Here is a 12,547-nt window from a genome sequence, read left to right as displayed (position 1 = left end):
GAAATATTTATTAGCTGAATCCATCAAATAACACATTTTAAAATAAGCACTTGAAGGAAGCATACATTTTCAATTTAACTGCTGATGATATATTTTTTATGTGACAATGTAGAAGGCAGCAGTAAAAACTAAATCAATTCATATAATGCTAAAACAAACTTGACTGAATAAAGAGCTTAATCTGATTTCAAAACAAATGAAATAAAATAACCACATTCAACAGTTTTCATATTATCCACAGCAGTAAAAAGTAACTGAAGTAAAAATATAAGTAAAGCATGCCTCAGTAGTGGGTGAAAAAACTTTAAACAAAACATTTTATTATATTATCTGGGCCGACAATGAGAACAAGAAGGCTGAATAAACAGTCATATCAACTGCTGCTGATGATTCTTACAATTTGTTTGTTTGACTATTGTATTTAACAATAAAGAATGTGAAACAACTTTATGAAACTTAAAAAGCAAATACACATTCATAAAGACTTCTTTATGTTCATGACAGGTGTTATGTCATGTTTATGACAGTGTCATGTCAGTCTTATGCACACCCCTTTAAGTAAAGTGTTACCGCAAACTCATGAAATGAAATAATGAAAGGAGGGCAAATAAATGTATCTCCATTTTGAATACCTTTAAAATGATTGGCTTTACAAATCCATGTAAACCGTAACTACATTCAGGTTTCAGTCGTGTTTAAAAATCACAGCGAACACCTGTGTGGACATTTTGAACTTTAACTTCAGATTTAGAATTTCATCATGCGATATAGAATAGAAAATAAACATTCACTAGTTAAGTACTCTGTTTTACTTTACAAAAACTCTTAACATATGCACAGACATTAAAACTCTAAAACTGAAGGCTTCTTCAGTGTTCAAAGAGCTACTTATCATCCTCTTTCAGCATCATCAGTCCTCCTCCTCCTCTTCATCCTCTTGTTGGTGCTGGTAAGAAGATTTGAGTGGAACCGAGTCAAATCCATCTGATGTTCTCTGTGAAAACAATGACAATGTTAAAGGTGATACTGACCACCATGTAAATGTAAATGGGACAGTCACCGACTTCTCGTGAGAAAGACTTTATTTTGGTAAAGAAGGATTTATGAGTGAGATCCATGAGGTCGTCCTCCGCGTCCTCTCCCTCCATTATGGCACAGCTGTCAGCAGTCGGTAGCTCACACTCTTTACCTTCAGAGCTCATCATCAGTCTGGAGTATTTATACTGCAGCCTGACAAATTGAAAGAATCAGATAGCATCTATTACAAAAGGATTTGGTCGTGGTCTGTACATGCTAACGTCCTTGCACACATTATATGTCATAAGATGTGAGAGGATGTTTAAAAAGTCTAAGTCTTACTTGCGCGTCTTCTTCCAGAAATAACAACTGAGGCCGATGAGAAGCAGAGCAGCAATCAGTCCAATGGAAACGCCAAGCTTGAGCCAGAAATCCATAGTCACACAAGCGCTGACTTTTTGTGGTGGCAGGGATTGTCCTCCATAACACTGCAGAGGCTGCTGCCACACATAGGTGGTTCTCTGCAAGACGCAAATAGTCAGATTTCCTCACATTTAAAGTCAGCTCTAGTTTGAAAAGGTGCCAAACATTTGGATTTTTATACAGTTTTATCATATCACAAACTCCAATGTATCTGAGGAGAAGTGCTGAGGTTTTACCACAAATTCTTGGTTAAATTGCAATTGACACATGAATACACTTTGACTGACGAGTTGAGTTTGATACCTGGATCCCCTGGATGCAAGCGCTGACAATCTCTCGGTAGTGATCTGTGGTGCACAGCGGGCATGCGTGCTGGCTCTCCCACAGGAAATGGAAAGTGCAACCATCACATGTCCCCTCAGAACATTTACTGTGAAGGAAACAAGGTCAGAGATAAAATCGCAGGCTCCTCAGAGTGTTCCGTTAAGCGCAGGTCACCGTCTGTGAGCTCAATAATGTCAAATGATGGTGAATAATGTGGCTGTTAGACTTTGAGTGTGTAAATTAAAGGTCAGAAGTTGAGTTCAGGTAATTTGTGCAGCACCTGGGCAACGTGATGAGGTCTTTAATGTTGGCTGTGGGATTGCATCGAAGTCTGACAGCGGCTGACCTCCCCTGTTTGCAAGCTTGGGTTGTATCACTGGACCTGCATAATGTTGATGGTGTACAATTGTATTAAATTGAGTTTAAAAATAAAAAATAAAATATATATATATATATATATATATATATATATATATATATATATATAAAATCTAAAATTAAATCTTTAACTATATAGATTTGAAAGAATCTTTTTGTTTATAGAGTAAATCTGAAAAACTACTGTCTATAGTTAGATCCTGACTTCATCCAAAGTAGATAAGAAAAAAAAAGAACATTCCTAAATATTGTCTTTGTATGATAATGGCATTAAGTTCCAATAAAGTGAATATTTGTCATTTTGTCTACTTGTAATAGAATATGACATCTGGCAGCTGAAGTGAAGCTGGGGGGAACATCCACGATGGAGAGGAGATGCCTTCCAGAGTCGTCTCGGTGGTCACACCTTCAAAATGAAACGCAAACATTTTTACCTGTTTGATCACATGCACACACTTCAAATGCTTTGACGGTTTCTGTTCTAGTAACTCCAGAACACAAAGTATGTCTAAAGTTGGATGGAGGATCGCTCTGCCTTTTAAAAAAGTTCATCAAAACATGTAATATTCTCTTTATCATAGGCATAAAACAATAATTAAAAAAAAGTAAAATAAGCCTTTGTGGACTTGTACCCAGTGACATTTAGAGCTCACATATTATTACTAAGCTCATTATGCTGATATTTGATAGTTGGCAAAAGAAAAAAATTAAGAAAAAGCCAATAATATCCCCCATCACATTAAAACTAAAACTGGAAGCTGGAAAACTCAAGAGGAAACTAGATCTAAAATTGTAAGCTTTTTTTTTCTTCTTTTTTATTTGTAAACTTTGAGATAAATAGTCAGATTAAAGATTTTTGACAAAAATAAACAGCTGTTATCTACACTTCAAACTATTCAAACCACACAGGTGGAAACTCACAGTGCCTTTCCCTGCAGACCAGCATAAAAAACCCCTGCTTATAGATGGGATATAACATGTTTTTGCCACATATGGTATCCCATACAATAACATTTGTCTACTGTTCTTTTTCTTTTCTTTTTTTTTTCTTTTTTTCTATTTAGCTATTTTCGGTTACTTTGATCTAGAGCCTGTTTGTCTCCACAGTCTAAAACTTCATCTGTTATAGAAACGGAGAAACGCCTAATTTGTTTTTAGCCTGAAATAAAAAAAAAATGCTTCAAACATGTTCATTTAATTAGATCAGTTGAAAACCGTAGATCAGCTCCATACCAATGAGTGTGTCACCAATGACAAATGGCTGTGAGGACACCATACTCTGACTGCGGATCTCAGAAGGAACCACAGTGGACTGGCAGACGTAGCCTTTGACCTCTTTCCCACTCTCCGTTACGTTGTCCACACAGGAGGCTGGCACTCGACTCTGTGGGAACAAAACTCTCCAATCACACAACAATCTTTAGCAATAAAATCCTTAGGGTCACTTTCTTACCTCTCTCCCACACAGATTCAGATTAAAGTGATGAAAGTACCGCAGGCCTCTGTTGGTGAAACGCGGGCTGCCGGTGAAGCCGGTGACGTTAGACAGTGGAGAGAAATCGTAGGTCTGCACAGCCTCTCCTCCGCTTTGAACCCTGAATGTGCAGTCGCTGAGACAAGCTGTGTAGGCCTGCAGGTCAGAAGTCAGAGTCATGGCTGGTACATGGCCATCTACATGTATGCACTTTATTTGTGGTCGAGTGGAAAGCCAGAAATAAAACAGAGTAGAGAAACATCAGCTAAAATAGTGGAGCAGGTTACATGGTTACATCTGTAATTCTATATTTTCAAGCCTGGCCACAGATTCCCATCGGATTTAAGGCTGGAATCTAACTTAATACGGTTTGATCCAGGCCTTCTTATTGCAGCTCTGATTTTTAGCATTCTAAAAAAGTGAACCTCCACCCAGTTCTCAAGTCTTTTGGAGTATCTAACAGGTTTTCGTGAAGCCCTTTCTAACTTCCACTCTTCAACACGTTTCTTCTGTCCTTCTCTATAGCTTGAGGCAAACTGCAATGCGGACTTCTTGTGGCTTTCTTTCTGCAAAGGTTTTCTTCCTGGCACACTTTCCAATTGAAGACAAATTGGTGGAGTTTACAACTAAAAGCTGTCCTGTCAACACATTCTCCCACCTGAGCTGAGGATCCCTGCAGCTCCTCCAGAGTTACCATGAGCATATTGGCTTCTTCTCTGATCAGTGCTCACCTTCTCACCCTCTCAGGATGTGAATCATGTTTTGGTGATTGTTTAGTGATCTCTAAAAGCTTTTTGTTGCACTGTGTTTTATTTAAAGGAATCAAAGTAAAGGGGTCTAACATTGAGTAGATGTGCATTTGCAAAAAAAAAAAGTAAATTCATACACAGCATCATTATTCTTTGATGTCACACTAGATAACATTTTAATAAAAGAGGAGTTTCATTGTTGGAAGACAACAATGGAACAATGGAAGACTTAAATACGTTTTCCAGATTTCACCTCTGCTTGGGTGCAACAAAACTACGGAATTCTGATACAGTTGTGGTTAGAGTTTAATTTGACAAGTAAGTCTGATAGAAAAAGAAGAAAAATAAAAGCATGGGCCTTCAAATGCCCTCCAAAATATGTCACCCTGTTTCTCTCTGTGTTTGGTCCGCACTGGACACACGCTGCCTCTCCAACAGGCTGACTGGGTCTGATGTAGGTGTTTGGCGGACAGCTCTCACACGCTCCTGTGGCATTGACCATGTAGTGTCCGGGTGGGCAGGGAACACAGGAGGAGTCGGTCTTATCAGGCGTCACAGCGCAGCGGCGACACTCAGAGGCCACTCCTCCAATCACATTGGTGACGTGGATGGAGTAGATCTTTGCAGCATCAGTGCTAAAGTTCCTGTCCTGAGGACCAGAAATGCAGTTTCTCACTAAGTGGTATTCATTTCTGCAGAAAATAATGCAATTCAAAGCCCATCTCTGAAAGGCAAACCTTATACAAGTAAGGTAGGAGGAGTAGAGAGTATGGTTTCCATGCAGCTCAACGCTGCCATCTAGAGTTGAACACCGAATTAAGGGAATAAAGACATTATTTCTACTGAGAATTGAAGCTTGTAAAAGCAATTGTGCAAGCAATTTGAATTTTTTTTTTTTTTTTTTTTTTTTTGCATTAGCATATCTAACTGTACAGCAGTAGCACTCTTAAACATGCTTCATCTTACTGGACTATTGGATGCTGCATCTGATACATTTCCATATTTGCATCTTTTCAAAGCAGGCTAATTATAATGGGCTGTTTTAACAGCAACATTACAGGTTTGACGGCTGAATTATTGTCTTCCTTGAAAGAAACTTAAACATTCCTCTTTCTGAACTCAGATATATGAAAGTGTTTTCCAGTTAAAATGATGAAAATCTGTAAATAAATCAGCTCCTTTGATCGTCACAAAGGTCTTTTCAATGCGATAAAATCCTACCTGTGCATTAATATACACTTTCAAATCAAAAGGAGACAGACAAAAAAAAAAAAAAAAAAAAAAACATTTTAATGATTTGTGACGAAGTCTCTGATTTCAGTCCTCGAGAGCCAACAGAATAAAATGGATAAATTATCATCTCAGCGTGCCATCGAGTGCTGCAGAAGCTTGGTAATGAGCCGTTTGTTTGATTTAGGTGTGATGGCGCAGAAGTTCATCTAAAAAGTTACAAGATTTTTTGGGGAAAATTGGTAGAGAAAATAATTTTTGCTGTGTTTTCAATTTGAATATTTCATCTTGAATATGTCTAGATGCCACCTAACGTATTTAGGATTTACAGGATGAACGATTTATGCCTGATTACAGCTGGCAGAAATGTTTGGAAGTTGGCGGGTGAGCCGTCGTTATTGGGGTGCGTGATGCGTCTCACCATGCTGATTTCCTCAGTGCGTTGAAAGGTCCAGGTGAAGCTGACAGTGTTGTTACTCTGGATCAAGTAGGAGTACGACTGCTTACTGTTTCTGCCTTTCCACTGCTCCACCAAATAATTATTCCACTTATTGTAGCCCTGCGGAGAAACATTTCCACGTTATTAATTCACACTTGCTGTACATTAATTCCTAACAAATGCAGGGAGACAAAAACAACAACTTTACTTACCACTAGGAAGTAAAATTTGCAGTCAGCCGTACAGAGGGTTTCGAATATGAAGGTGATGCGAGACAGTTCGCTCATCTTGTTGTCTTTATCCGTGGGCTGAGCCCTTATGGAGTCAAGAAACAATTTATTAGACTTTACATACAATGCCTCGTAAATTCTGGAATTGTTTCATTAAAAGGTCTTATTAAAACCAAAATGAGACACCATTTTTCTTTCACGTTACAACTGTGCATGACTTGAAGTTGGTCCATCTTATAAAGCGCTAATTAATTTGGGAAATTCTCACCTGTACCCAGGAACATTGAGGGTCAACGTCAGGTAGTCGGTGTCCTGAACCCCAGAAGTGGTGTAGATGTACTCTCCAGCCACTTCCCATGCTGCCATTACACAATTATATAAGCAGCAACAACAGTAACAACACTCAAACCCTGACCACCCCAACCCCAAACCAATTGTGACTAAAACCAAGAAGAAAGGAGTTGGAGTCCGCCCAGGTCATTTTGTCCCAATCATATCTTGAAAACTTCTTGTTAAATTTCAGGAGCTTTTACGAAGTTTTGACATTTTTCAAAACAATCTCAGCTTTAGAGCAACTATATTCTTCTTTCTGCATGTTTAAGTTTTGCTACTATTCTTCTGCTTCTTATTGTTTCATCCATTAATGGACCACTGCCCGTTTGGACAGTAATCCAAAGGTCCCTGGACTTGGAGCTGCTCTCTCACCTGTTCTTCGGTTGGAGTTGCTGAACTCCTGGTGGAGGACGGAGCTCTCCATGTTCCTCGGCATGGTGGTCCACCACTTGTACTCAAATCCCAGCAACGGTTCTGTGCCAACAGGGCACTTCTCACAAACTGTGAACAAACAAAGCTGCACAGTCAGGACACGGTGGCACTGCCGGTTCTATTGTATGAATGTGTAGATGAAATTTGTGACATTTTTACATATTTTTCTTTGTTAAATACCACATGCTGTAGCTTTGCAAAATAATTATATCAACTTCAAGCCTGCTTAATTAATCGCTTGCTTTTGAATAATCCATTTTCAAGATGTTTTCTTTTGTTAATTGATGGCAAAAACCCCTCCTAGCTATAAAAAACATACTCACCAGAATCCCTAAACCAGACGCTGGCATCTTCAGAAATCAGCGTGGAAATACAATTATTTGTAGACAATGTCTGTATTATGAACTTAGGTTGCTTGACTTATTTGGAAGCAGTTAATAGTTGCACACTAAAAACATTTTGTGTTTGCGTACGGTAGCACACGTAGCCTTAACGCAGCACATAAAACAACAATCCGCAAAGACACATCCACCTAAGTAAGTCCTGATGCAGTCAAATGTTCAATGGGATATGATTTTCTGTTTTAGCTTGGTTCAACAGTATGAAAGTGTTTGCATTAGCGTCACAGCAAAATAAAAAGTTAGTACTGATTATGAACCTTTTCCATCTGAGTAGGAATCGTTGCTGCAGGGCTCACACGCGGAGGAGTTGGTCACAAAGAAGCCCGGGTTGCACGGCGGGCACGTCTGCTTCTTCCCTGACGCTGGCAGCTTCACCGCTCCTCCGACTGTCTCGCTGCAGATCTTTGGTTCGATCCATTTGTACATGAGCCGAGTCTGAGACACACGTGGAAAACAGGACGCTTAAGATGGTCATCTCAGAGTGTTTTACAAAAGCACTTAAATATGGTTAGCCTTTCGCACTCGTTCACAAATTTTGAATAATACGGCACAGATCTTCCCAAAGCAGTTCATGAATGTCAAGTGGAAGCAGAGTGATATTTGGTTTTCAAAAAAAATCAAAAATCAAAGTGTGTTGTGGATATGTGTTCAAAACCCTCCGAATCGGCAGGTTGTCTGCTGTAATTAAAGCTACAAATCTTTTCGAGTGTCCACCCGCTTTATACGCCTAGAAACTAAATGTTTGACTAAATAGCTTGGGCGAAAAGCAGCTGTAAACGCGGCTTTAAAATCTTGTCACAGATTCTCAGTTGGATTAGTTTTGCATTCTGATTGGACCATTTTACAATACGAATATGAACTAGGTTTGATGGCGTTTTGGTGCGTGTGACGTGTGATACACTTTCTGTCACACACAGTTTTTCATATGAAACATGATCTGCCCAGCATTTGATATGTTTGCAGTGTGGGATGCTGAAGAAGAATATCTTCATTTATGCTGGTATCATATTACACTCAGATATACTCTATTTACCTCTTAGTTTCTCTACGATGCATGATTGAAAGAGGCTCAAATACAAATGCAAGCCACCATTTTCTTTCAAAATTTGAAGTCTATAACTAAGACTAATATGGCAAGATGGGGAAAAGTTCAATGGTTATGAATATTTGTCCTAATCACTTCAAACAGCCAGCGAAATGTAATTACGTTGAATGTGGGTTACAAAAAATATCCTCTCTATAGCCGCTTGCACCACAAGAGAAGGCCGTTTTCCATAATTACCTTTCCCTCAGAGTCACAGGGGGTGTGGGTGTAAAAGTAGTCATTCTCCGTGCATGCAGGCCTTGGCTTGCAGCTCCCTGAGCCAGGTACTGGTGGCAAAACACACAAGTAAAAAAAAAAAAAAAACGAGCAGACGTGAAAGAGAATAAAACTCGCATTAAGATTTTGTGATAAGAACGCTCAGTCACCTCCTGGGCACCAAATGTTCTACTTTGCATGCTGGCAACATTGTTTAAGTGCAAATAAGTAAGTGTAGAAGAGATTTAAAAAAAAAAAAGTGCACCAGCATAGCTGTCTGATTCACAGTCGTGGCAAACGGTGGCCCCCTTGTTGGAGTACGTATCCGCAGGGCAGGGGGCACAGCGGGCGGATCCTGCTGTGGAGCTGTGTGTGCCTGGCTTACAGTGGAAACACTCAGATGTGTAGGCAACCCCTGGAGGAAAAAGATCAATCAGCAATTAATCATTAACAGACAAAGGAAGTCGGGGAAGAAAACTAAACGTTCCCTCTCCCTGCGCACACATGTAGGAAGCCTTAATGCACCTGAGACCTGGATGTTTCTTAACAGCACAGGCTTGACAGCACTGCCCAGCAGAGAAAATGTCGTGGTTCTCCAGTACAGAACATTGTTGCCTGTGCTCAGCTCTATCTGTAGAGAGGAAACGTGAAGGGAGGGGGCAGGGGGAATCAGCTTTTTGTCTGGAAGAAGACAGATGAGGAATTGCGTTGAAGTGGACGAACCTTGTAGTGGCTCCAGTTGGTCTCTGAAATCCTCATCCAGCGGCTGTCAGAATCTGTGGCCTGGCACTGGTCATTCTGAACCTAAAGAGGAGCGGGACCCTTTACCCCAATTTTCCTTCTGCACACCAGAAGCTGTAACACATCAGCTGCACTTACAAAGAACTCAAAGTAGACGCTGTTGTCCGGGTAGAAATATTCAAAGGACAGGACTCCAGGTGTCTTCAGGCTCACAGCATAAGAGAGCGTTGCAGTGCACTCATCAGTGTTGGAGGCCACATAGTCGCCCTTTGGTGTCCAGGTCGAGCTGCAAGAACAGAAACGGCTTACTGAAGGTCTTAAACCATAAATAATATTTTATATTACGACCAGTTGCTGTTTATACCCACTTGGAGCAGTTTATGAAGGCATTCCCCTCACTTCTCGTCGTCCCATGAGTAATAAAGCCGGTTGGTAAGATGTCCCACTCGTCGAAGGCAACGCTGGTTCCCAAAGAGTAGGTGCCTGCAGCGCACTTCTGGCACTGCTGCGACTGCATGTCGAGGAACTCTCCTTCACTGCAAGAAAATGCTAAAACACAGGAAAACCAAGAAAACGTGGAGATAATGCAGACGAGCAGCACCGTTACAAATGCTTAAACCCTCTCTAATTCATTTAAAGGTGATCTACCAGGTTTATTGAACTTCTTTAAAGTGGTCTTAATCAATGGTTCGCCGGAATATCTGAAGGCCGGACGCTGCGGCCATCTTCTCATCAAATCTGAATAGCTTCCCTGTTTAGAAAGGCACCTCCACAACATGAGGATTGTCCCACATGAGCTGTGGATTCCTGCAGCTCCTCTAGAGTTACCGTGGGACTCCTGATTCCCACTCTGATAAACAGTCAGTTTAGGTGGACGGTCACACTTTGGTAGGCTTGAAGTTTGGTACGCTTTCCATTTTCAGATGATGAACTGAAAAGTGCTCCATGAATTTCTTAACAGTTTTAGATTTTGAAACTACCCTCTACTGTAAACCTTTGCACACTTTTAATATAAAGCGAGCTAAATATACATGTATGACACACTTTTAAAATATTTTCAAAAACCAATGTAAAAAATTGTCTTTCCACTGCTTCAGTACTACAGGTTTTGTAGTTTGTGGTTATAACATTTCAGTTATTGATATACTTTTGCAAGCACCATACACTGAACAAGTAGAGGACAGTAAATGTGTAAAATAGGTTTCCAGACCACTGCGGTCACTTACTGCACAGAGTCCCTTTGACTGGATCCGGGAGGCCTGTGCATGTCTCCGCCTTGTTGGGAATCGCGACCCTCCATCTTGACCCGAGTACGTCACACTCTGTATACTCAAAGTGATAATCAGACTGCAGAGGCAAAACACAGGTGTGACTTTCACACAGAGTCATAAAGTGTGTTTATAATAGGATGCAAATATTTCAGGGACAAAACATTACCAAAAAATAAAAGGAAAAAAGAAAACAGCTTGAAACCAGTCACCCAGGAGTAAAACGATTCACATCACCGAGCAAGAATGAGGAAAAAATAGATAATACAGTTTGTAAAAATGAGATCACTGGGTCATTAAGTACGTCTGGTATTTCAATCCTCTATCCAGGCCAGCCTCCTAAACAAATAAAAGGATAGGCTAATATTTGTTTATGGGGCCATTTCGACTGTCAGACCTATCAAGGATGCTCTGCGGTTTTTCAGGGATTATTTGCCGAGTTGAAGGAAGAAAGGCTGATCCTTACAATCCTTCAGTAAACAGATATTAGAGTGTTGTTTGAACCAGCAGCGGCGCGGGGACAAAGTTTTAGCTGTGCTCAAGCGATCACATCCAAAGGGATGTATTTTGGGACGTGACACCACCCACCCCAACCGATCCACGAGTACTGAGCTCTGCATAATCTGCAGATCTGGTCTCTGGTCAACAACAAGGTGTAATAATCGTCCAGCAAGGAAGGTCACTCGGGGGACCAATCGGCGCTTTGTGGGATTAATAGTTAACAGAAACGGCAGCACCGGCACTCCTCTGCCTCTGTTTTTTCTGCTAAAGCCCCGGCATTAGCCAACCTTAGGGAATTAGCGTGTTTGAGTGGGAGGTGTCTAATGTAAAAATGCAGCAAACTGGAGACGGGTCTTAATTTAATCACCTCCAATGAGCAAACATGAGGGAAACCAAGGCAACCGGTCATCGTGGCAGCTGTTCTTCATGGTCAAAGGAACTGGCATGGGAACAGACTCACCTGTTCAGGATTACTTGTAAATTAATCTTTTAGTAAATAACAGAACTTTAAAGCTGCTCATACACTGTGGCTCAGAGTAGGCTGATATAAAAACGGTTTTGGCTGGTAGGAAAATTAACTGCTCTCATGCAAACCGAAAAACAGATAAGGGAGGGTGGTGCGACGTCCATATGTTGTAGTAAAACAACATATGGACGTTGTAGTAAAACAAGTGTCTAATAACCATAACAACAGATGGAAGCAGATTGCAATACAAACCCTTGCTATGAACATTTCTTTCCCCCCTTTCCCCCCCCCCACACACAAATTGTACATCAAGAAGGCCAAAATGTTGCTAAACCTCATCTTAAATAAATGGAAGCATTTCTTAACATTAATGTATTATAAATGATCACTTCCACTTCTTGCATGATATTTAATTTGGTGACCAGTTGAATATTTCTGCTAGTTATGAAATTGTTCAAACATACATCTTTTAACATTTCATGACCCCCACCATCTGTCTCAGCTGACAACATCAACAAGGCGGGGGAAGAAAATAAAAGTAACTGACGATAACAACAGTGTAAATCTTCTCACCCGTTTGCACATGGGCAGATCTGCAGAGGTGTGCGCGAAAAGCAGCCACGATAAAACAGCAGAAAGAGCGCAGATCCTCAGGTGCCCCATCTCAGCTCTGGCAGCGCAGCAGTGATGCAGCAGTGTTGACCTGGGCCCTCAGGTGCCTGGTGCATGGCTGTGAGAGGTGTGGTTTGTACTGGGAGCAAATAGGAAGAGGCGATTGGCCCAGATGTTCTGCTAGGTGATGCAAAAGGAGTTCAACCCTGTCGCCTTCACGTTTTGTTTC

The 12,547-nt window shown here is 40.7% G+C and overlaps 1 protein-coding gene across 1 annotated transcript; it reads right to left on the bottom strand.

The window, feature by feature from the left end:
- Positions 1-65: 65 nt before the first annotated feature.
- elapor1 (endosome-lysosome associated apoptosis and autophagy regulator 1) lies at positions 66-12,520 on the bottom strand. The gene is made up of 22 exons (XM_015053610.1): positions 12,280-12,520; positions 10,698-10,818; positions 9,840-10,020; positions 9,610-9,757; positions 9,454-9,534; positions 9,256-9,361; positions 8,996-9,145; positions 8,713-8,801; positions 7,688-7,865; positions 6,970-7,098; positions 6,533-6,623; positions 6,247-6,349; positions 6,017-6,154; positions 4,751-5,014; positions 3,596-3,772; positions 3,376-3,526; positions 2,452-2,548; positions 2,045-2,146; positions 1,744-1,870; positions 1,360-1,538; positions 1,065-1,230; positions 66-994 (listed from the first exon to the last, which is right to left on the bottom strand). The coding sequence occupies exons 1-22, from the start codon at positions 12,367-12,369 to the stop codon at positions 911-913; spliced, it is 2,952 nt and encodes a 983-aa protein (XP_014909096.1). The 5' UTR covers positions 12,370-12,520; the 3' UTR covers positions 66-910.
- Between the last annotated feature and the right edge of the window lie 27 nt (positions 12,521-12,547).

Source organism: Poecilia latipinna, unplaced genomic scaffold (assembly GCF_001443285.1).
Source record: "Poecilia latipinna isolate Pla-1442-1.1 unplaced genomic scaffold, P_latipinna-1.0 Scaffold1187, whole genome shotgun sequence".
NCBI lineage: Eukaryota > Metazoa > Chordata > Actinopteri > Cyprinodontiformes > Poeciliidae > Poecilia > Poecilia latipinna.
This window is presented reverse-complemented; position numbering and strand designations above follow the sequence as displayed.

Coding starts and splice junctions, on each gene's coding strand:
- elapor1 (XM_015053610.1), bottom strand. CDS start 12,369: ATGGGGCACCTGAGGATCTGCGCTCTTTCTGCTGTTTTATCGTGGCTG. Junction 6,624..6,969: donor CAACTCCAACCGAAGAACAG/GTGAGAGAGCAG, acceptor GTGTAATGGCAG/CATGGGAAGTGGCTGGAGAG. Junction 1,231..1,359: donor TTCTGGAAGAAGACGCGCAA/GTAAGACTTAGA, acceptor TCAATTTGTCAG/GCTGCAGTATAAATACTCCA.